Genomic DNA, 25,023 nt, shown 5'->3' on the forward strand with positions numbered 1-25,023 from the left:
CTAGGTCTTATGTTTATTTAAATATGAAAGACAAGAGGAGGAAGAACACCTTTGGAGGATAAAATCAAGATTTTGGAGATGTCGAGATGCCTTGTAGACATCCAAATAAATGTGTCCTTTAATCAGTTACATAGTAGATTGAGTTCAAGGGAAGGGTAAGGATAGAAATAGGAGTTTGGGAGCCACTGGTGTATAGATGATTTTTAAAGCTGTTAGAATGGACAGGATTACTTAGGGAGTGAATAGAAAAGTCATCCAGGAACTAGGCCCTTGTCCACTCCAGTGTTTAGAGGTTGGAGGGATGAGGAGGATCACACAAAGGAGTCCAAGAAAGCATAGCCTGTAAAGGTAGGAGAAGAAACGAGGTGGAAATCAAAGGAAGTAAGGCTGTCAAGAAGAAGGGAATGATCAGTTGCTGATAGGTCGAGTAAGCCTGAGAACTTTTACTTGACCCAGCAATTCAGTTGTCACTGATGACCCTGACAAAAACCTCTCAATGGAGAGGTAAGAATGAAAGCTTCATTAGACTGTGTCTAAGAAAGATAATCAGCAGGTAAAGGGACCTCTTCAGAGTAGTTTTGCTATAAAAGGACGACAAGAAATAGGAACATGTTAAGAAGTGCATGTGCACCGAGAGGTTATTCTAAAAATTAATGTATGTTGGAAATAATCTAGGAGAGAAAATTTGAGAATGCCAGAGGGAGAGGACACAGTTGCAAGAGAAGCGGTTGAGTAGGCAAGAAGAGATGGATTTGTTGAAGAACGGAGGAGTTGTTTTTAAGAGCACAGACCGTTCACTGTAACAGGAGGAAAGGCAGGGCATGGCTGCAAAGTAAGAGCTGACTCAAGTTTGCTTGCTATGCGCCAGGTGCTACCCTGAGCACTTTAGATGCCTTACTCTAGTCGCCACAGCAATCCTCTGAGGTAGGGACTATTAGTATCTTTATGGTAGAAATGAGAAACTAAGGGCGCCTGGGTGGCTTAGTTAGTTAAGCATCTGCTTTTAGCTCAGGTCATGATCCCAGGGTCCTGCTCAGCAGGGAGCCTGCTTCTCCCTCTTCCTCTGCTGCTCCCCACTGCTTGTGCTCTCACTCTTTCTGTCAAATAAATAAAATCTTTAAAAAAAAAGAGAGAGAGATGAGAAACTGAGGGACAACTACATTAAGAAGCTAGTAAAAAAATGCATAGAAGATAATGGTAATAAATAGGTAACTTGCTCAACAGCCAGTAAGTAACTTGCCCACGATCATGCAGTGAGTAAATGACCACGTCAGCATTTGACTCTAGACAGTCTGGCTCCAGAGCCAGAACTTTTGTAGCCAAGTGGACAGGTGCCATTTCTGTAATGTGGGTACGTTACTGGATTAGATTTTATGGAAGAATGTAGAAGTTTTAATGAGAGGGAGAGAATAAATTAGGAAACTGATTCCCTTGCCAGCCTTCTAGTAGGAGTTAAAGACAGACCATGAGGATGGCAGGAACACAAAATTACTTAGGTGACTGAATAAATAGCATATTGAGAGCTTTGCTGTTTTTACAAAATAACAAGATTTATAACTTGGTCAGAACATACATTTTATGAAGCATTTTCCTAAGCTCTAGGAGATACGTAGATAAAGACACAGTTCTTACCTCTGAGGTTCATAATGAAGAAAAGATAGGAATGTATTCTCATAACAGACCATTTTAATCAGTTAACTGAAACATTGAGTTGTTTCATGTTTCTTGACCATTTTGTTATTTTTTCCTATAGGATGATTGCATCCAACTGAAAAAAAAATGGTCTACTCTCTCTTAGGAACTGTACTAGTCATAGCTTGTTTAAAGATGAATAGGAGATAATTCCTACTTCCAAGGAGTTTGACATCTTACAGAGGCATGTAAACATTTAAATGGATAATTGTGATATGCAAAAATGAGAAGATAATATAGAGTAAAGCCTCATGAACCCACCATCCAACTTCAGTAGTTACCAACATAGTAAAGACAATCTTCAACAAATCTTTTAAAGCTAAAATTGCTATGTGATTTTTATTATTTCAGAAGCAACTGTTAATAGAGAAACTGGTTGGGAGGTAATTGCATGGGTTGGTGAGATCTTACCAAACCCATGGGCCTTATAGGGAGAGGAGGTTCCAAATGGGGAAGGACTTCGGAGGTAGAACTGACAGAGCTTCTCAGCTATAACTCAGCGTACATTTTTCTAGAAATAAAGTATCTTTCTAAATTATATTTTTAGTAGTGGACTTCAAAAAATTCATTGAGTGAATCTGAGGAAACGATTTTATTTTTTTGGATTTTATTTAAATTCAGTTAATTAACATACAGTGTATTATCAGTTTCAGAGGTAGAGGTCAGTGATTCATCAGTGCTCATTCCATCACGTGTCCTCCTTAATGTCCACCTCCCCTCCAGCAACCCTCAGTTTTTTTCCTATAGTTAAGCATCTCTAATGGTTTGTCTCCTCTGATTTCATCTTGTTTTATGTTCCCCTCCCTTCCCCTATGATCCTCTGTTTTGTTTCTAAAATTCTACAAATGAATGAAATCATATGATAATTGTGTTTCTCTGATTGACTTACATGCTTAGCATAATACCCTCTAGTTTCATCTGCATTATTGCAAATGGTAAGATTTCATTTTTTGATGGCTGAGTAATATTCCATTGTATGTATATGCCACATCTTCTTTATCCATTCATCTATCGATAGACATCTGGGCTCTTTCCATAGTTTGGCTATTGTGGACATTGCTGCTATGAACACTGAGGTGCACATGCCCCTTTAGATAACTATGTGAGGAAACTATTTTAATCAACTAACAGAACTGATTTTTGACCTTTACAGAACTTCCTGCATCTTCTACAATTCAAATATTTTTATTTTATTTGGATCTTTATCGCAGTTGTGTCATGATAATTCATATGCATAAAAAAGGAAAAAATTGCCTAATTGAGAAAAGTTATATCTATTACACAAGGATTGATAAAAATTTTTAATTGCTCTTGGAATATCTTTTTAAAACATTACTGTTCTTTACATTTAGAAGCTTTTGGTGAGTCTTAGCAATACTGGTTAGGTACTTACATGAAGTTATTTTTGGTGATTTATTTAGGTAAAGCACCTGTTGTATAAAATACTTCAGTTTTGTTTTGGGAATATTTTTCTTTAAAGTGAGGAGACAGCCTGTGTTCTTCTTCTTATTATTATTTTATTTATTTACTTAATTTAGTATTATTTTTTAAAGATCTTATTTTATTTATTTGTCAGAGAGAGCGAGTGAGCACACAAGCAGGGGGAGCGGCTGGTAGAGGGAGAAGCAGGCTTCCCACTGAGCAAGGAGCCCAATGAGGGACTCAATTCCAGGACCCCGGGATCATGACCTGAGCTCAAGGCAGGTGCTGAACTGAATGACCCACCCAGGCATCCCTTCAGCCTGTGTTCTTAATGAACTTTTAACTAAAATATAGTTGAAAGTATTTTGAACTCATTATAAAACAGCTAGATCACTGTATTGAAATAAAGTGAAACTTTTATGGATAAAATCAGAATTCAGTTAATGAAAAATATACCACTAGAAAGATGTAAAGGGAAAAATTTAATACAAATTTGAAATTATCAGAAAGAAATAAAGATAGTATGGAAAAGAAAGGTAAAACAGAGTGTGTAAAAACTTCAGTAGTAGAGGTCTGTTATATGAGCTTGGAGTTAAGGTTTCTTGAAGAAATGACTGAAAGAAAAAAAGTAAGTGAGCTAGAATTGAAGAAGAGGGCTAGCAGCAGGGAGAGAGTAAGAGAGGAGACATCTGTGATGGGACAACTTGGAAAATCCAAACTGGAAAGTGGTAGCACCCAAAACCATAAGATACCTTGAAATAAACCTAACCAAAGAGTTAAAGGATCTATACTCTAGGAACTACAAAACACTCATGAAAGAAATTGAAGAAGACACAAAAAGATGGAAAAACATTCCATGCTCATGGATTGGAAGAATAAACATTTTTTAAGTGTCTGAGCTGCCCAGAGCAGTCTATACTTTCAACGCCATCACAATCAAAATACCAATGGCATTTTTCAAGTTGCTGGAACAAACAATCTTAAAATTTGTATGGAACCAGAAAGGACCCTGAATCGCCAAGGAAATGTTGAAAAAGAAAGACAATGCTGGGGGCATCACGTTGCCTGATTTCAAGCTATATCACAAAGCTGTGATCACCAAGACAGCATGGTACTGGCACAAAAACAGACATACAGACCAATGGAATGGAATAGAGTGCCCAGATATGGACTTTCAACTGTATGGTCAACTGCTCTTCGACAAAGCAGGAAAAAATATCCAGTGGAAAAAAGACAGTCTCTTCAATACATGGTGCTGGGAAAATTGGACAGCTATGTATAGAAGAATGAGACTGGACCATTCTCTTACACTCTCTTATTTAGAGTTTATCTTTATAAAGATATAAAGATAAACTCTAAATAGATGAAAGACCTCAATGTGAGACAGGAATCCATCAAAATCCTAGAGGAGAACATAGTAACCTCTTTGACATCAGCCATAACAACTTCTCTCAAGACACATCTCCAAAGGCAAGGGAAACAAAAGCAAAAATGAACTTTTGGGACTTCATCAAGATAAGAAGCTTCTGCACAGCAAAGGAAACAATCAACAAAACAAAGAGGCAACCCACAGACTGGGAGAAGGTATTTGCAAATGACACTACAGACAAAGGGCTGATCATCCAAGATCTATAAAGAACTTCTCAAATTCAATACCCAAAAACCAGATAATCACGTCAAAAAATGGGCAGAAGGCATGAGCAGACACTTTTCCAAAGAAGACATACAAATGGCTAACAGACATGAAAAAGCATTCATCATCATTAGCCATCAGGGAGATTCAAATCAAAACCACACTGAGATACCACCTTATACTAGTTAGAATGGCAAAATTGACAAGGCAAGAAACAACAAATGTTGGAGAAATTGTGGAGAAAGGGGAACCCTCTTACCCTTACCCTCTTACCCTCTTCCCAAAGTGGTGCAGCCACTTTGGGAAGGAGTGTAGAGGTTCCTCAAAAAATTAAAAACAGAGCTACCCTATGACCCAGCAATTGCACTACTGGATATTTACCCCAAAGATACAGATGTAGTGAAAATAAGGGCCATTTGTACCCCAGTGTTCACAGCAGCAATGTCCACAATAGCCAAAATATGGAAAGAGCCAAGATGCCCTTCAACAGACAAATGGACAAGGAAGATGCGGTCCATATACACAATGGAATATTACTCAGCCACAAGAAAGGATGAATACTCAACTTTTGCATCGACATGGATGGGACTGGAGGAGATTATGCTGTGTGAAATAAGTTAAGGAGAGAGAGACAATTATATAGTTTCCCTTACCTGTGGAACATAAGGAATAGCATGAAAGACATTAGAAGAAGGAAAGGAAAAATGAAGGGGGGAAAATCGGAGTGGGAGATGAACCATGAGAGACTATGGACTCTGGGTAACAAATGGAGGGTTTTAGAAGGGAAGGGGGTAGGGGTATGGGTGAGCCTGGTGATGGGTATTAAGGAGGGCATGGATTGCATGGAGCACTGGTGGTTGTACATAAACAATGAATCATGGAACACTACCTCAAAAACTAATGATGTACTGAATGGTGATTAACGTAACATAAAAAAAGACTTCTGTCTTTAAAAAAAAAAAAAGACTTCTGTGAAATGTCCAATATATTCAAAATAGTGGAGCCGATGACCTGAGCATTAAATTATTGAGTAAATTTAAGGAATTGGGTAGAATTATTTCTGGATAACTGTTTCTGGTTTTAAAGTTGTGTGGAAGCTGTTGAGGTTTTTGAAGACTGGAAAAACAGAGTACTGACTCTGAAAACTTAGGCATAAAGGTCAAATTTTGTAGCAGGAAGATTTCCTAGCCAAAAATACTAAGTGAATGTCTAAGGTAAAAATTATGGCTTATTGAATAAAACCATCTTCAAACTATTCAATTCTCTTTTATTAGAATATCAGAAAATTGATACGCATTTAGTAGGCACTTTGATTGTGTTCTTCATGGCTACGCTTACCACAGTGGGAACGTGTTGTCTTAATCTGTGGTCTCTCAGCCTAACCAACCATCAATGAACTGCTGGGAGAACAAAATAAAATACAAGCTCAGAGAGAACCTGAAAGACTAGAATCACTAAGTGTGAACATTTATAGCTTTCTTCCTTTTCACATTAACATGTAATGTTCCATTTCTTTCAACTGAGGAAAAATCCTGCTCATCTCCACCTCAGATCAGAATATGTGCTCTTGATCTTCAGAATGACCTTTAATCTGTCATTTTTCTTGAAGTTAGTTAGTTTCTTTCTTTCTTTCTTTCTTTCTTTCTTTCTTTCTTTCTTTCTTTCTTTCTTTCAAGACTTCAGTTAGAGGCGCCTGAGTGGCTCAGTGGTTTAAGCCTCTGCCTTCGGCTCAGGTCATGATCTTAGGGTCCTGGGATCCTGGGATCGAGCCCCGCTTTGGGCTCTCTGCTCAGTGGGGAGTCTGCTTTCCTTTCTCTCTCTGCCTGCTGCTCTGCCTACTTGTGATCTTTCTCTCTCTACTCAATAAATAAATAAAATCTTTAAAAAAATACTTCAGTTATTTGAGAAAGAGAGAGCAAGAGAGAGCACAAGTAGGGGTGGGGGATACAAAGGGACAGGGACAAGCAGACTCCCCTCTGAGCAGGGAGCCCCACTCGGGGCTTGATTCTAGGACCCTGGGACCATGACCTGAGCCAAAGACAGATGCTTAACTGACTGAGCCACCCAGGTGCCTCTCTGGAAGTTTTTTTCTTATTGTGGGTTATTTAATTTAAGTAAGACCTAGGTTTACATATTTAGATTTTCTGTTGGGGAAGGAGAAATCCCTGTCTTTTAGTTTCAGTTCTAGCTATTCCTTTTCCTGTGAGAACCTTTTAAAATGGGTCAAGCCACTGTCCTCACATTGTCCTGTCTCCCAGCCACCTACTTCCACCTCCCTTCTGTCAAAATTGCCCTAATTCCATCTGCGACCACTCAGTGACATTCAGTGGCTCTTCTCATCTCTTGATTTCTCTGGTATTTTTGTTAGAAATAATATCTTCCCTTTGAAATTCTCTCTGGACAGTTTTGGAATAATAAAAGTTCTTATATGCCTAGATCATTTCAAGAAAAGATGCCTCTTTTGAAGGTGACTAGATGAATACATGGCAGCTCGACGATCTTATTAAACTCAGCATGTTTGCTTTTAAAAAAGCATTTTTTTTTGCTTTGACTTAGTAGTTGATCATATTAATTTAATTTTATAAATCTGTTCACTTATTTATCTAAAATATATTGAATGCCTTCTTTGTGCCAGGCACTGTTCTATGTACTTGGGGTGCTAAAATAAAGAAGATAGAGATTCTTGCCCTTCTGGAGTTTATATTTATTAAACTTTTTAAATAAATAAAATTTAATATAAATTTAATAATAAAAATTACTTATATTTATTTAAAACTACCTGATAACCATACATTTAGTATATATCTGCTTTATGTGTGACTTAGATCTAATTAGATGCCTCTTGTTTCCAGTGCATGGTTCAACACATGTAACAACTAGTTGCCTATTTCTAGGTCTCTTGATTGCTGCAGTTTATGTTTTATTAAAGCAATGGTCATATGTAGCTATTAATAGGTAGTTTTATCTGAAATATTGAAAGCAGTGATTATTTCCCTAAATTGCTATTTCATTTCAGTCCTCCCTGGTCATAGATGTATACTAGTAGTATTTGGCTTAATATCTTTTTGTGTCCCTTATGCATTAGAGTGCTGTATGCATTATAATTACTGTATGATTACTAGGATAATCGGTAAATTAGAGCTGTTAACCATGTAGTGTTATGAATGACCTAGTTCTTTTTGAGTGCCAGTCTATAAAGATAAGTAGAGCCTAGGTTTTTAAGAGAGGAGAAAAGACTTTTTTCCATAATGCTTGGCCAGACAGATGGCTGGGGGTCAGCTAGAAGCTGAATGTCGATTGAGCTGAATTATACTGTGGTAACGTGTTCATTGGGGATGTATGTATGCATATGTAGGAAAAGATACTCCAAATATAAAATCTTTTTTTTTAAAGATTTTTTAAAAAAATTTATTTGACAGAGATCACAAGTAGGCAGAGAGGCAGGCAGAGAGAGAGGAGGAAGCAGGTTCCCCGCTGAGCAGAGAGCCCATTGCGGGGCTCGATCCCAGGACCCTGGGACCATGACCTGAGCTGAAAGCAGAGGCTTTAACCCACTGAGTCACCCAGGTGCCCCTAAAATCTTTTTTTTAAGTCATTATACAAAATTATATTTGCCAGCAGTATTGGAAATGTATAGTAGTACAACAAGTGAGTGTTAGGAAGCTGTGCGTGGTCTAGGCTGAATAGAATTGGTGGCTGTGTACATAGGGAGAAGTGCATGGAATTTGGAAAGGTCAGGAAAAAATGCATTAGGCTTGTTGATGGATCTCTAGAGGGCGGAGAGTAATGCCAACAGTAATTCCTAGGTTTCTAATTTGGATAGATTGCGGTGATAGTCACTGAGATAGGGTACCCTGGAGAACAAGGTTTAGTAAGAAAATGTGGATTGAGATTTGGACATGTTGATTTTGAGGTGCCTTTGAGCCTGTGAAACTCCAAACACACGGGCATGGGTGAAAACACTCCGAGATGTGAGAAACATGAGAAGTAGAACACTGAGGAAAGCGTAAAGAGAGTATCCACAAGACTTGGGAGGTTCACAGAGGAGAAGCAACAGCAGTGGGGTCTGTGAGGGGGAAGAGAGAGGGCTTTGTCCTTGAAGCCAAAGGAAGCGAAGTGGTCAACGGTGAGAGGTTTGAAAGATGCCCCTTGAACTTAGTGGCATGGAGAGAGGTCGTGTATTACTTCAGTGAAAACTAAGGACAGATGCAGAAGCCATGCTGAGCTAAGGAGGAAATAGAGGTAATGACTATTTAACAACTCTAGAGAAATCTGTTGTTGTAAGGTAGGAGACAGTATGACAGCCAGAGGGTTATGTGGGGTTGAGGAAAGGTTTCTTTTACATGGGAGGTGTGTATTGGAGTTTTAATAGCTGTGTGTACACTGATGACTTACTGATCTATATAACATGAAGCATATGATATATTTAATTACTTTGCTATTGTGGTTGTATAATGAGACTTAAAATTCAGAATATTTTGCTTTAATTTCAGAGGAAATGAGCTTTGACCTTTGTTTTTAGTTAATTCTGTTTTCGGTAAATTCTTGTTTTTAGTTAATTCTGTTTTTTACCCTAAGATTATAGAAACTCTGCTACCCCCCAAAAACATATGTTTTTCCTATTCAAAAGTATAATCAGAACCAAATAAATTATAAGAAGGATCATTTTATGACTGATCCTGGCTCTCTTGTGGCGCAATATTCTTTTGCTAATATTATACTCAATTAGATAGCAAAGAAGAGGCAGGTGGAAGGAGATTAAAGATGTTAGTTTACTCAGGTGTAAGTCTTCTCGAGAATAATACTCACAAGAAATTTTGTGGAGCATATTTAGCTTCGTTTTTACAAACTAAAGTTGTATTTTAGTTTAAGTCCTTGAAAGAAATTTAAAGAATTGAGATGACTTTTCTTGTGTGTGTATGATTATAAAAGAATTTAAGATCATTGTGAATATTTCAAACAGCAGAGGAAAATAAAAAGTAATTTTCCCTCTCAATTCTATTACACATTTTGGGGTATATTCTTCTATATATTTTTCCTATGCAGGTTGAACTCCGGCTTCAAAATATTATGGGTTAGAGAAAGAGAGGAAGCAAGAGAGGGAAGGAGAGAGAGAATGAACATCTATCTAAAATAATACTGTAGGGGTGCCTGGGTGGCTCAGTAGTTAAGCATCTGCCTTCAGCTCAGCTCAGGTCATGGTCCCAGGGTCCTGTGATCCATCCCTCATCCAGCTCCTGGCTAGGCAGGAAGCCTGCTTCTCCCTCTCCCACTCCCCCTGCTTGTGTTCCCTCTCTTTCTGTGTCTCTCTTTGTCAAATAAATAAATAAAATCTTTAAAAAATAAAATAATACTACATATAAAATTTTGAGAGAGGGAGAGAGAGAGAATGTAAATTTTAAATTGTATATACTGTTTTGAAACTTGCTTTTTTTCACTTAGCAGCATAACTCAGGTCCCTAATGTGCAAATAGTGTTTTAAATGTATAAGCTCTACCTCCTTTCATTTCATTTTGCTCCAAGCCAATCAGTATCAGCAGGTTAGGTTCTCTAACTCAGCAATATAAAAGTTTTCTTTGAAAAGGCCGAAAGAAAGTAGAATAGATATACACTTGATGGTTTATTAAAAATATTAATGGGATGAGTTTACTTGAGCTTTAAAGTTACAGGAGTTTTGACAGTTTTCCAAAATGACCAGATAATGACTGAATTGGAAGAGAATGGAACATATTTTCAGAGGAAGGGCCTGCTAAAACTGAGGTCTGGGCCGGAGATGGAAGAGTGTATATAAGCTAGAGAAGTTGGTGAAGTAGACGAGAGGCCAGTTTTAGAAAATAGGCGTATTGATTCTCTGACCTTTAAGACTAAAACTTGAAACCAGAGTCTGAATGTTAGATCAAACCAGAGTACATCGTCAAGGTTTGGAGCCCAGATAGTAACACCAGGGTCAGCTCTAAGAGATCAGAACTGAGCAACAAATACAAGTAGAGAGAAAATCTGAGCAAAGGGGCGTAAAATGTAGCTCCAGGTTCAAGCTAGGCACCAGGAAAACATGGAGGAATGGAAATTACATTCACAAGACTGGGAATTGCAAGTCACTTTCTTGTTCAGTTGGGCAGATGATTATAGTAGCATACTTCCTATGTCATCATTGACTTCATGACAAAAAATATTTGCCTTTGTTTCATTTCTAAATACCCTTGGCTGATAAGTCTGTGCTACTCCCCTAACAAGGTGGAGTTGTATAGGTTTTGTAGGAAAGTTCTAGGTCCTTCATTTAGGGAGTACTTTGGGTCAGGATGTAGGGATATAGTCAAGACATGATAGGCCTGTGATCCACTTTCAGCATCCTGTTCCCCCAGCCCCTGCTGTACCCATGCCACTAGCCAACTTACCCTATGTTCATGTCAAGGGATTCAGATGGTTCTTTTTATGCCTTGAAATGCTTCCCAGAAATACATAATTAACACATTCATTTTTATGAATAAGTTCATAGAATGATTTTAAAAAGTAAAAAAGAGAAAGCAAAAACTTTTCTTGACAGAAGAATAACACGGTTCACCAACAGAGAAAAGATGGGGCTGGTGAACCACATCCACGACATCTCTGAGCAACTGATGGCATTTCATGCCTCCTTCCCAGTTTTTCTCTCAACCCAGGCTTACATTTTTTATGTAAATTCATTAATGTGGCTTTTCATAACAACAGCGGTGGTGAAGGGAGTATGAATGGTTTGTTTTCTTGTGTTCTTAGGCACAGTAACCTTGGTGCACGACCGAAGGGGCTGTCCACTCTGGTGAAGAGCGGTGTCCCCGAAGCCCTGAGGGCAGAAGTGTGGCAGTTATTAGCAGGCTGCCATGACAACCAGGCAATGCTGGATCGATACCGACTTCTTATCACAAAGGTAGGAAGCTTTTTTCATATTCTTCTCATTGGACAGCATATTAAGTAAATACTGTTTTCATAGCTGCAATAAGTCGTAAATATTTTGAACTTCTTTAAAAACTGCTTTCGTGTTGTGCAGTGAATGGTTCTGCCTTTTGTTCTGAGCACTTTTTGTGGATAGTGGTAAATAATGCCTTGGCTTTCCTTTTTTCATTGAAGTGGAAGATATTTATATTTCAAGTGTTTTCTGTGAAGCTTTCTTACTGAGTGAAATTTATATACAATTATGTTTGTATGCAGTATAATTATACTCTAGTATGATTTAAAAATCAAATTAAAATGAAATTAAAAGGCCTTCTGTGCTTATGTAACCTTACACTTAAGTGATGTAGATAGTCGCCCAGATCCTTATTCTGTCAGGAGCCCCCGCTTCCAATGTAAATTCCTGTGCTTATGTCCAAAGAGCTGATTGCAGAGCGTATGTAAAGGTAATCCTCAGTCCTAGAGTCTCCTCTTAGGTCTCACCTCCTGATTTCTTAATCTGCTCTAAATCATGGGTTTAAACATCTCTATTCATAAATGAGATACTTTGATAACCAAGACTTTGTTCCTCAGGATTTATCAACCTTTCATCTTCTTTAGCCCCTTTAATTCTTTCTTCTCTTCCTTCCCTCTGTGCCTCCCTCCCTTCCACAGATATTTTCTGAATGCCTAAATTCACCCGTTGCTAAATTCAGATTTTTAAAAAAAGCTTTATCATTTTTATGATTAGTGTTTTCTGCAGTGGAATATGCAAGGTGATCCATTGATATATGTGTGTGGGAGGGGGATGCCCCAAGTTCCATTTGTATTTTTTAAATTCCAACACAAAGGATATTGAGCTATTCTAATATTTGCTGTGCCGTAGTACTGAGACCTCAGTAAGTCGTTGGGTCCAATGGCTATTTGTCCCATGTGATTTAGGAGTGACCTGAAGGAAGAAGGGGCTTGCACACTTTGGGAAGGAATACTAGTGGTGCTCACACTCATGTATGCGCTTTTGTGATATTTGAGTTTTCTTGCAGTTTGCATGGGCTCAATTATGGGGATTTAAAGATTGCCTAGTTTTAACTTAACCCCCACAGGGTAGATGAGTGGTTTAAAGATATTGCTATCACAGGATGTTACATATTAAGATACTAAAAATGACAACAGAAAACAAACACACTAATCAGTCCCTTCAAGTAAGAATTAATGTTGTCTAAAGGATGACAAAGCAACTATTTCTAGAAATAAACTCATGTTCTAGAGAAGGACATTTGAAACATTTGGCAATGTAAACACCACTATGTGATTTTGTCACACTGAAAGCTACATGTGTTATAAAACTCTTAACATCTTAAAAACCTGGAATCAGAAATTTCAAATGTGCTTAAAACTTATACAAATAGTTGTAGAAAATTTGGAACTGACTGTTAAAATATAAAAATAAAACACCTTCTGGTTTAATGATAAGAATTCATTTGAGGAGTCTCTGGCTGGCTTAGTTGGCAGAGCATGTGACTCTTGATCTCAGGGTTGTGAGCTCAAGCCCCATGTTGGGTATAGAGATTACTTAAAAAAATAAAATCTTTTTTTTTTAAGGAAAAAAAACTCATTTGAGAAAATGAGTAATTTCCTAACGAAATTTCAACAAAATGATTAATGGGTGTGACTGAAAAAAAAAAATGATGCTCCTCTATTAGGGTCTCTGGATCTCCGTCAATCTTTTTCAGATACAATAATGATTAAACCATGAACTAAGAAAACTGATTTTGAAACAAGTTTCAAATTGTTTTTTCATAAACTGATGAAATAGCATATGAAAAAGTAAATCATATTGTATGATTTCTGTTTACATGAAATGTTCAGAATAGGCCAATGCATAGAGACTGAAGGTAGGCTAATGGTTGCTGGTGGCTGGAGGATGGAAGGATTGGGAGTGGCTGCTCCCAGATATGGGTTGCTTTTGGGGTGATGGAAATATTCTGGAATTTCATAGTGGTAATAATTGTACAATATTGTGAATATACCGAAAACCACTGAACTGTATACCTTAAAATGGTAAATTTTATGTGAAGTTTCTTTCAACAGAAAAATTGCACAAAAAAAAATTTTTAAATGACCCATATTCAATATTAAATAATATTTTTCTGTAGCCTGAATTTTTCATTGGTTTTATCTTTTTTTATATCCCACCTACATTTCTTTATAGGATCTATATTATACAGTAGCACTTGTGCATAATAAAAATTAATAAAATAAATATATATGTGTTGGAAGTTTCTGCCCGGAAAAGTTTTTATTAATGGAGGTAACTGAGAAGAAGTGTCCAGAGACCATAACTCTGGTGTCGGAACACTTTTTAATATAAGTAACAAATTGTATACTTTTAATGGCTGCTTATAGGATAGCAGCTACTACCATATCCCTTTCTCTACTAAGAGGCTTTTAAGATTCATATCTTTTAGGATTTCAGACTTTGGGAGAAAAGTTAAGAATAGTCTCCCATGATGTTATTTATGAACTTCCGACAATACAGTGTAAGTCATATACATGATAAATCTTCACCATATATACTAAGCACCATGGTAATTTTGATTATATAATTGTGAGAAGGAGTTTAAGATCAAGAGACAGAATGGCCAAAAATGTTTTCATTGAATAAAATATTTTGAGAACTCTCTTTCACTCTGGGATCTGGCTGCGATTTACTTTCTGCATGTGAAGACTGGAGGGAGGCAAGAGCATGTTATTTTTTTCTGGCAGTAGTAGACAGATCCCTGGGCCTCACCAGTTGTGAGCCTTTGCATCTGCCTCCAGGCTCTCCATACTGAATCACCTGCCTCCGTTCTGTAGTTCCTATTTCCTGCAGTTTCCTAACTTGAGAAGCAATAGCCATCCCTACTTCTCTGGACTGTAGTGGTGGTCGCAAACCCAGAAGCATTCTTTTCAGGTGTGGTGTCGTCCAGCCATCGGGCTGAATCCAGCCACAATACGCTTTGTGTGACCATCAGTACATCGAGAATAGTATGTGTGTGTGGTTCAAGCTTGTACTTTCTGTTTGACCATAGACTCACTGCTCTTTATTATTTACTTTCTGTTCTTCACACATTGCAGTGCATGAATGGCCCTCAAATATATTTGATTTTGTGGTTACCACATGAACCATTGCCTCAGAGGAGGTAGTTATTCCAGTGTGCTTTTCATTGGTTAATATCTGTTTGACTACTTTGCATTATATTCTTTACCTTCATCCATGTCATTGCAAATGGCAAGATTTCCTTCATTTTTATGGCTGAATGTATATTCCATATACCACCGCCACATCATCTTTATCTATTTATCTATTGATGGATACTTGGGCTGCTTCCATTGGTTGGCTGTTGTAAACGAGGCTGTAATAAACATGAGGGTACATGTATCCCTTTGAATTAGTGTTTTTGTATTTCTTGAGTGAATATCCAGTAGTGTGATTCCTGGATCTTTGGGTATTTCTATTTTTAACTTTCTTCATACTGTTTTCCTCAGTGGCTGGACCACTTTGCATTCCCACCTGCCAGCAGTGTAAGAGGGTTCCTTTTTCTCCACATCCTTGCCAACATCTCTTGTTTCTTGTGGTGTTGATTTTAGTTTTTCTAACAGAAGTGAGATGATATCTCATTGTAGTTTTGGTTTGCATTTCCCTGACGATGAGTGATGTTGAGCGTCTTTTGATTTGTCTGCTGGCCATCTGTATGTCTTCTTTGGAGAAATGTCTGTTCATGTCTTCTGCCCATTTTTGTGGATTATTTTTTGGGTGTTGAGTTGTATAAGTTCTTTATATATTCGGATACTAACACTTTATCAGATATGCCATTTGCAAATATCTTCTCTCATTCCATAGATTGCCTTTTTAGTTTTGTTGATTGTTTCCTTCACCTGCAGAAACTTTTTATTTTGATATAGTCCCAATAGTTTATTTTTGTTTTTATTTTCTTTGCCTCAGGAGACAGAGCTAGAAAAATGTTGCTATGGCCAATGTCAGAGAAATTGCTGCCTGTCTTCTCTTCAAAGATTTTTATGGTTTCAGGTCTCACATTTAAGTCTTTAATCCATTTTGAGTTTACTTTTGTGTATTTTTGTTTATTTTGTGAAAGAAAGAGGTCCAGTTTCATTTTTGTGCTTGTTGCTGTCCATTCTTCCCTACACCATTTGTTGAAGAGACCATCTTTTTCCCATTTTGTATTTATTCCTCCTTTGTTGACGATAAATTGACCATATAACTGTGGGTTTACTTCTGGGTTTTCTCTTCTATCCCATTGAGCTCTTTGTCTATTTTTATGACAGTACTGTACTGTTTTAATTACTACCGGTTTGTAATATAACTTGAAATCTGGAATTATGATACCTCCAGTTTTGTTTTTCTTTTTCAAGATTGCTTTGGCTATTCAAGGTCTGTTGTGGTTCCATACAAATTTTAAGATTGTTTGTTCTAGTTCTGTGAAAAGTGCTATTAGTATTTTGATAGGGATTGCAGTAAATGTATAGATGGCTTTGGGTGGGGAAGATATTTTAACAATATTTGTTCTTCCAACCCTTAAGCATGGAATGTCTTTCCATTTCTTTGTGTCATCTTAAATTTCTTTCATCAGTGTTTTATAATTTTCAGAGTAAGGTCTTTCACCTGCCATAGAGTTATTTTTTTTTCTTCCCCAAACTGTAAGCTTTATGTAATGTAAGGTTATGTGTAAACCTAGTAAAGTATGAAGCAATATCTCTCCCCACTAGGAATCTTACCTCTTTGGGGACAGCTATAACCATTGAGTTAATTTGAGCATCAGGTCTTGGTATACTAGCTTCCATGTTTTTTCCAGAGAATAGGTAGGAATCACTAGGAATTACTGGCATAATTCTGCAAATGCCAGTGGGGTGTGAGATTAAATTACCCTGAATCTTGTAGCTTGTGGCTAGAGAGTAATATTGACTAGAGAAGCGTGGGAGTACAGTGTAGAAGAATCACACTTACTGCTCCTGTTTTTATAATATAATCTACAGAAAATAAAGCTTTACACATCTTTTTGACTGGTAGGAAATGTAATGGGACCAAAAATTTAAAAAGGATGAAAAACTCTAGTCTAGATTCAACAGAAGATGAACCAGGACAAAAGCTGCAAACAAACTGATAACCCTAATCTGATGCCAGAGACTAAGCAGGGCCAGTCAGAAGAGCTGTTGGAGAATTATGCTGACTCTACTGCTGGCATCAAAAGGAGCTTTCAGACACAACCTGCCTTGGTGAAAGTGGTCGCTTCACCTTAGGAAATGTTGGTGCTCACCATGGAGGGAGACCTTGGGTTCAGATTTCAAGCTCTGCTCTCTACTAGTTTGTGACCTTGAGAAAGTTCCTTAATTATCCTCACTTTCAATTCCCTCATGTATATAATGGTCTTAATCTGTATCTTCTGAAATGGTTGGGAGGATTCAATTAGATAATCCACATAAAGCAGTCAGAGCATGCCTCATACATGGTAAGCAAGCACTAAAGTTAGGCATGAGGAAAATGACAAAGCAGTATATGCTTCAGTGAGTGGCACAGGAAAGTACTCTGGGAAAAACAGAGATTACAGTGGGTTCTTGAGATCTATGAAGGTTTCAGGACATCCATCTGAGAAAAGAGAAAGAAGCAAAACAAGATGTGTAATACCCTGTTATCTACTTGTGCAACTAATTCTTTCCTTAACTGATCAAACAGTAAGATGTCTTTTGTGTTTGACACTATGCTAGGTACTAGAGGTATAAAAACAGTAATGCTTATACCTACCCTTATAGGAGTTAACAGTCCAGTGGGGGAGGCAGTGAAGAAAGCAGAGAATGGTGATACATGGTAAGTGCTGGGACAGAATTCTGAGCCAAGTGTTAAGGGAGCAGAATGGAGCAGCCAACTTTGCCTAGGAGGTAATGAATAGGAGAGTATATTTAGGCTGAGGCAGTGCCAAGCTTAAAGACAGAGTTGTGAAAGGTCCTGCCATGGTCAGGTTGTGGGAAGTGCAGTATGACTCATGCGAGTGCTCTAGACTATAAACTCTCCGTAAGGAGTGTGTCTGGATTTTGCTTACGGCTGTAGTCTTAGCATTCAGCACTAGGACTGCCCTTTAGCTGATGCTAGAAAACACTTGCTGAGGGAATTAATGGAGCGTGTGGGTATTACGGAGTGATGGGTATTATGTCTAGTGTTTTCTTATGTTCTTTCGATGTAAGTCTGACTACTTTGGTGATGCAGTTCTCCTTTTTACCATTGAGGAAAAAGGAGGTGCAGAGAGATTAAGAGACACACAGTTACTAAATAGCAGAATCAATTTTGAACCCTTAAAATAGAAGACTCTAAAAGAGAAATGAAAGGGATAGGGCATTCCTACGTTTTGTTTTTTAAAGATCCTTTGGAAGGAGGAACTCTTTCTCTGTATTTTTCTCATTGTTCACCATTAAAGGTAATAAAAGGCTAAAGAAGTAAGAGCAGTACTATCCCTTTCCTCTGCTTTATACTATTCATTGTATGGAAATGAAGTTTATAAACTAGGTATTACTCGGTTTTTATCAGGAAACATGTATAAACCTTACAAGTGGTAGAAAAGATCTAAATAGTACTTTATAGAATCAGTAATAGAAAAGTTCTAAAACACCTAACTTCAAGCCATTCCTTTTAAGATGGGCCTTTACAGTCTATCCTTTAAAAAAAAAATTCATCATTGATTCATTGATTCATTTATTTTAGAGAGCAAACACAAGTGAGGGAGGTCAGAGGGAGAAGGAAGGGGAGAGGAAGACTCCCTGATAAGCATGGAGCCCAACTTGGGGCTCAATTCCAGAACTCTGAGATCACGACTTGAGCCAAAGTCACCCAACCAACTGAGCCACCCAGGTGCCCCTGCAAAGTCTATCCTGAAGTGGCCTGGGGCTTCAGCCATTGCCTGCTGCTGCATGATTTCTACCAGAGGCTGAGGACATCAGCCCTGTTTTTGGATCAGTGGCAGACTTGTACCACATATTACTGAAGTTATTGCTTATAATTGATATTTCTTATTATTTCTGTGAAATTAGCATTCTTCATCATTTTGAGGTGATCTGAAAAGACAAGAGAGGATTATGACCCTATTTCCCTTGTGTGATCAAGCAGGACCGAATTTAGAGCTTCTGAACTGATGATTATATCTTAATATCTGGCTTGAGGAGCCACTGAGTAATGACTACATTTTCACATATTTAGCAACCATTTGACATGGGGGAGGTTGTGTGTGTTTAGGGCAACTTGAATTTTATGTTGTTTTACAGAACTGTAAGTGTAATTTTCAAAAAGATTTTATTTATTTATTTGAGAGAGAGAGAGGAAGTAGATGGCGGGGGCAGGGGGAGGAGCAGATGGGGAAGAAGTAGTAGAATCTTAAGCTTATTCTATGCTGAGCTTGGAGCCCAGTGCAGGGCTTGATCTCATGACCCTGAGATTATGACCTGAGCCGAAGAGGAGTCAGATGCTTAACCCACTGAGCCACCCAGGTGCCCTGTATGTATAATTTCAGTAATTACAAGACATGTATGGTATAGTTTATCAGTCAAGTCAGCTGATTATTATTTGTATAACATAGCAAATACTGGATCATGGTCTGTGCTCTTTTGTAGAAGTGAAGTAATTTGTAACTTTAATACTTTACACTTTGTTAATGGATGAGCTTTCAGAAATAACCTCATCACAAGCCGTTTACCACCACCATTTGAATTCTTGTGGGTTTTTTTTTTTTTCTGAGTGAATCTTCTCTTCAAAAAATGTATATGTGTGTGTATGTATACACATGAACACATACAATTTCTTTTTAGAGGATTTAAGTTCTAGTGCTAAATTGATCTAGATTTGAGTCTCACCCCTCCCAGATATTGATTTATGATCTTGAAAAATTATCCCAACTTCCTAAGCCTCAGTTTCATCATCTATAAAGCAGGGATAATAGTAATGCCTGCTGGGATTATTGTGGGAATTAAATAAGGTGGTAAAGTGCTTGGCACATAGTAAGTATTCAAGATTAGCTTCTACTGTTTTTACCAATATGATGTTACATCATGAACGTTGTTAACAGTGATAGTGGGTATTGGTGTTGGTCTGTATTTCTACTTTCATATGTGTGTTAGACTATGTGTGTTAGACTACTTCTAGTCACATAATTTTCACAAGAGCACATGATGTAAATAATAGCTGTGATGGAATTAAAAAAAAATCTTTTTAGAAGTATGAAGTATCAGACTTGTCTTTTTCTGGGTTTTTTTTTTTTTCATTTTTCCTGGTTGCTGAATATCATGGAATATTTGGTTCCTAAAACTTGACTTTGTAGTGATTTATTATTTTAGTGATTATGCATATTTGAGTATATCATAAAGTCAAATGATGTTCTCTAAAAATCACTCCTGATGACTGATTATAATCAAGACTGCAAATCAGGTATTAGTCTCATTCACTTATTAATTCATTTGTTCACTGAGCAACTCTTTATTGAGCAACTTTTATGGGCCAGGCTTTCTGTGGTTTCTAGGGCCATGTAGATAAAAAGGGTTCATACCCTTGACTCGTGTAGCCTAGGGAAAGTCAAGTCTGTGCGTGGATAGATTGAGTGTATTATGATACAGATTATAAGAGATATCTCAGTCGAGTGTGTGGCATACAAGAGAGGTAGTCTCAGCTCTGCTTGGATGAGTCAGGGAAGAGTTCACAAGGAAGAGGATGTCTGAGGTGGGAATTAACTGGCTGAGCAGGATAAGAGAAGGAATATAGTAGAGAACTGGCTTGTGTAATGATTCAGCTGTCAGTGACTTAGCTTGGCTTGTGCAAGGAGCCTTCACAAGTGAAATCAGTGTGCTCCTTCCTTTCCTCACTCCCCACCCCTGTTGACCACGTGCTCTTCATGGGTCAGCGCTTGTCCCCCTGTTAAATGGGAAGAAAGTAATAAAGTTTATTCTTGTTAGAATAATTTCGTGAAGTGAAAAACTTCAGAAAATATGTCATATCAAAATGGTACAAGAAGATATTTAATTGGTTACGTAAGGTTAATGTAATAGAATTTTAACAAGTAATATTATAGATATTTGAGTATTTATTGTATGCCAGGTACAGTACTAGGATGGCAGTGCATATTAACTTTTACAATCAGTGAACTGAAAAAGTACTATCTTCGCTGAATATAAAACAGTATAAGCTTGCAAAGTAGCAGTCTAGTTTTATAAAGTACAGAGAGCGTGTGCTTAAACTTCTATCAGCGAGTCAAAAGGGCAGTAGTTGCAAATAACATTTTGGTAGTTGCTGCCAAAAATCTCCTTTGGAATATAAATAAAAAACAACTGTGCGACTGGCCTGTTTTGAGATTCTGCAAGTTCTCTACTTTCTTGAGCATTATATGGACAGGTAGGGCTTCACCGTGTTTATTCCTGTCAGGTTATTGGTACTGCTCAGAGGAAAGCCTGTCTTCCCTCTATTCTCCAGTGTATTATTGTAGCAGATGGCTTTTAATAAAACATGTAGGCAAAGAAAAATTTTACTCTGTTTTAGTGGAACATACTGTAATTATAATTACTGGACAGTCTCAAGAGGAGATGTTTAAATTGGTATTTTTCTTATGATTGAGTACCATTTAGAGAATATTTCATTGAAAAGTCAAGTAATGGTATCAATTACAGATTTCTTTTATTTGATAAGGTTTCACAACTAAGTTAAATCCCGTACATCATTTAACCAGGTAGTTGTTTGCTTTTTCTTTACATGGTTTATTTTTTAAAAATTCAATGCTGTATGTTAGGGAACACTCAACACTAGATTTCACCGAGAGGCAGGGCGCTGTTTAATTACACGGCTGCTCTGTTCTCTGTCATCACCTTGTCTAGTTGTAGGAAATGAGCTTTTTGATAGAATGGGGTTATTCCAGCTGGGTCTGTATCATTGGTATGTATAAAAGCCACAGGCTCTTGAACTGAATGGTATATTACTGATATAGCCACAGAATTTACAAAAATTACTCCAGAAAATTTATAATTTTTAAAATGTACTAACCTACAAAATAAGATGGGCAAACAGAATAAACAATATTCACTGTATTGTAATGTAAGTGCCTTGAACAGGTAGATGCCAGAAGATCTTTGTTAAAGGAAATCAAGAATTATTGAAAAAGATTCTTTAAATGTACATTATTTTCTCTTTTCTTGTGTAGTAAATGCAGTGGTTTCTGACCACATAATTATAGCTTGCTTATTATTACTTTTTCACAGCATCATTTTTATCAAACTTTCATTCATCCTCTAGGGTCTTTGATTTTCTATAATATCTGTATTGACACTTGCATGTATCAAAACTACAATTTATATGTGAATCTGAGATGCACTCAAAGTCTTTCCCCCAGCATTGACATTTTTCTGTAAAAATTTTAAAATGTATTTGTACTTTTATGTACTTAAGTGACAATGTTCTATTTCTAGTAACAGATAATGTTTTGTCTTTGTTATCCTTTAAACATCGTAAATAATTTCCAGGTAAATTAAGGAGCAGGTGATTTTCTGATGTTTCCTTTATTTTCATGTCATGGAGTTAATGAAGGTGTACACTGTTTTGAGGGAAGTCTTTGGGTTATTGAACACAGATCATTCAGTGGCATAAAAGTTGTATTATTACAGCTTTAGAATTAAGGATAAGAGGAAAACTGATACTTTTCCTAAATCATGCAAATTTTCAAGAGTCTGGGATTATAGTATTACTCCTGGATCCCAATTTCATAATAACTTTTTAAAATAATAATTTTGTTAATCTTATCTGCACATGTTTCTAGAGCATATTTCTATTTTATTGGGTAATGTGGTATAATGAGTTTTCCCCAGGGTTTTTGTATTGACTTCCTTTTTCATTCAAATTTATGTTTACATCTGTTTTCTGTTAATTAGTATCAGGGTTTTAAAAAAGTGTGAGACATCTTTCTGATATGAGGAATTTGAGAGGCAGGGTGGACGGTTTTAGGGGGTAGGGAAGGAAAAAAAGAAACAAGGTGGAATTGGGAGAGAGACAAACCATAAGAGACTCTTAATCTCACAATACAAACTGAGGGTTGCTGGGCGGAGAGGGGGTATGGAGAGGGTGGTTGGGTTATGGACATTGGGGAGGGTATGTGCTATGGTGAGTGCTTTGAAGTGTGTAAGACTGATGATTCACAGACCTGTACCCCTGGGACAAATAATACATTATATGTTAATTTTTAAAAAAAGTGTGAGACAGTAGATATGAGACAGCTACCAAACCACCCCCCCAGCCCCCCATATTACACATTTCTTGTCATATTTTTGTAACAGTTAACAGTTTCATGTTGTAGGTTCTTGTTTGATTACTTTATGAATTTCTCAGTATCTTTATCCTTTTGTGTTTTGTTATAGTTTATATTTGTCTCTCCATCATTTCTTCCATCTGCTACCTGCCTCCTTTTTTTAACTGTCCATAATGTGGCTCTAAAAGGTGGTTTTCATTATTTGGAATTTTATATTTGCTGGGTTTCATTTTCCTTGTGAATTTCTCAGTTTAGGCTGCTTGTTAGTTGCATGGCTTTTAGTTGATTTTTTAAACTGACAAGACAACAGACTGTGTCATCGTAGAGAAACAGTCATTTTGTTTCTCCAAACGAAATATGCTTCGTATCCCCAGAGCCTGGCACTAGCCTTGAGTATAAATATTTGTTGAGTGACTACATGAGTTGAAGTATAGGTCAGTGCTCCATGATTTAAAAAATAGGAGGGGTTAATTGATTATGGTATTATAATTAAAGAATTATATTAGAAGTTAAGAATGTTTGTTTTTGGGGCACCTGGGTGGCTCATTTGTTAAGCACCCGCCTTCGGCTCAGGTCATGATCCTAGGGTTCTGGGATCTAGCTCCATATTGGGCTCCCTGCTTCTCCCTCTCCTGCTCCCCCAGCTTGTGTTCCCTCTCCCGCTCTCTCTGTCAAATAAATAAATAATCTTAAAAAAAAAAAAAAAGAATGTTGGTGTTTGTTTTGGGAGGGATTTGGTTTTGTTTTGTTTTTTAATAGAATGCTTCAAGTTATAGACCGGAGCTGATTAACTGAAGTCTCACTTTTTTTTTTTTTTAAGATTTTATTTATTTATTTGACACAGAGAGAGAGAGAGAGATCGCAAGTAGGCAGAGAGGCAGGCAGAGAGAGAGGGGGAAGCAGGCTCCCTGCTGAGCAGAGAGCCCGATGCGGGACTTGATCCCAGGACCCTGAGATCATGACCTGAGCCGAAGGCAGAGGCTTAACCCACTGAGCCACCCAGGCATCCCGAAGTCTCACTTTTTTCATCACATTTAATGAGTAGCTCTTAGGGACCAGATGCAAGACTAGTCATTGAAAAGTTGTCATCATAATTTATTCAGTATTTTCATTATAAGTTAAATAAAATTACTCTTTTAAGCTTGTGGAGTAGATATGTAATTGTTAAAATGCATACACAAAGACCCCAAAATATGACACAGAGTATATCTCCTATTGCAAACTCATATCCTAATTTCTACTTCCTTCTCCCATTAATAGAAAAAAAAAATAAATGGAAAAGCCAAAGGACCGTTGAGAAAATGAAACATTATTGTAGGCCTTAGAAAAATTCAGTTTCTCTGAGAAATTCTTGAGCTTCTTCCAGAAGATACTAGATAAATACCATGTTGGAGATATGACTGATACTGCAAATTTTTTCAGACTTTAAAGCTTTAGTCCATAAATTGGCTTTTGATTTAATTAATATATTCATTCCACAGACTGTTTCAAAATAAGTATTATAATTAATTCAATATGTTGCTATTTAAAAAGAATAATTACACCATAGCTTTTTTTTTTTTTTTTAAGATTTTATTTATTTGACAGAGAGAAATCAGAGCTAGGCAGAGAGGCAGACAGAGAGAGGGGGAAGCAGGCTCCTGCTGAGCAGAGAGCCGATGTGGGGCTCGATCCCAGAACCCTGAGATCATGACCTGAGCCGAAGGCAGAGGCTTAAACCACTGAGCCACCCAGGTGCCCCACACCATAGCTATTTTATTATGATTCTCATTTGGTTGTTTTTTTCTATTAAATCTTTACTTTTCTAGATTTACAATTTTATCCGAAATGCTTCTATTAAGAATACAGTAGATTCATTGGGGAGGGTATGTGCTATGGTGAGTGCTGTGAAGTGTGTAAACCTGGCGATTCACAGACCTGTACCCCTGGGGCTAATAATACATTGTATGTTAATAAAAAATAAAAAGTTAAAAAAAAGTACAATAGGTTCTACTTTTTTTTTACATACAAACTTTTATTCCTAATGAATGATGAATAGACTAGGTAAAAGTT

General features: G+C 37.2%; 1 protein-coding gene across 2 annotated transcripts in view; it reads left to right on the forward strand.

Annotated features, from left to right (window-relative positions):
* Positions 1–25,023, forward strand: part of RABGAP1L (RAB GTPase activating protein 1 like) — a 757,100-nt gene that overhangs the window by 213,302 nt on the left and 518,775 nt on the right. For both annotated transcript variants that reach the window (XM_080824387.1, XM_080824388.1), the window contains exon 13: positions 11,501–11,651. In XM_080824387.1, coding sequence (XP_080680513.1) covers positions 11,501–11,651 — 151 coding nt within the window. The remainder of the gene's footprint in view (positions 1–11,500; positions 11,652–25,023) is intronic.

The sequence above is a fragment of the Martes martes genome (genome assembly GCF_963455335.1).
Source record: "Martes martes genome assembly, chromosome: 15".
Taxonomy (NCBI): Eukaryota; Metazoa; Chordata; class Mammalia; order Carnivora; family Mustelidae; genus Martes; species Martes martes.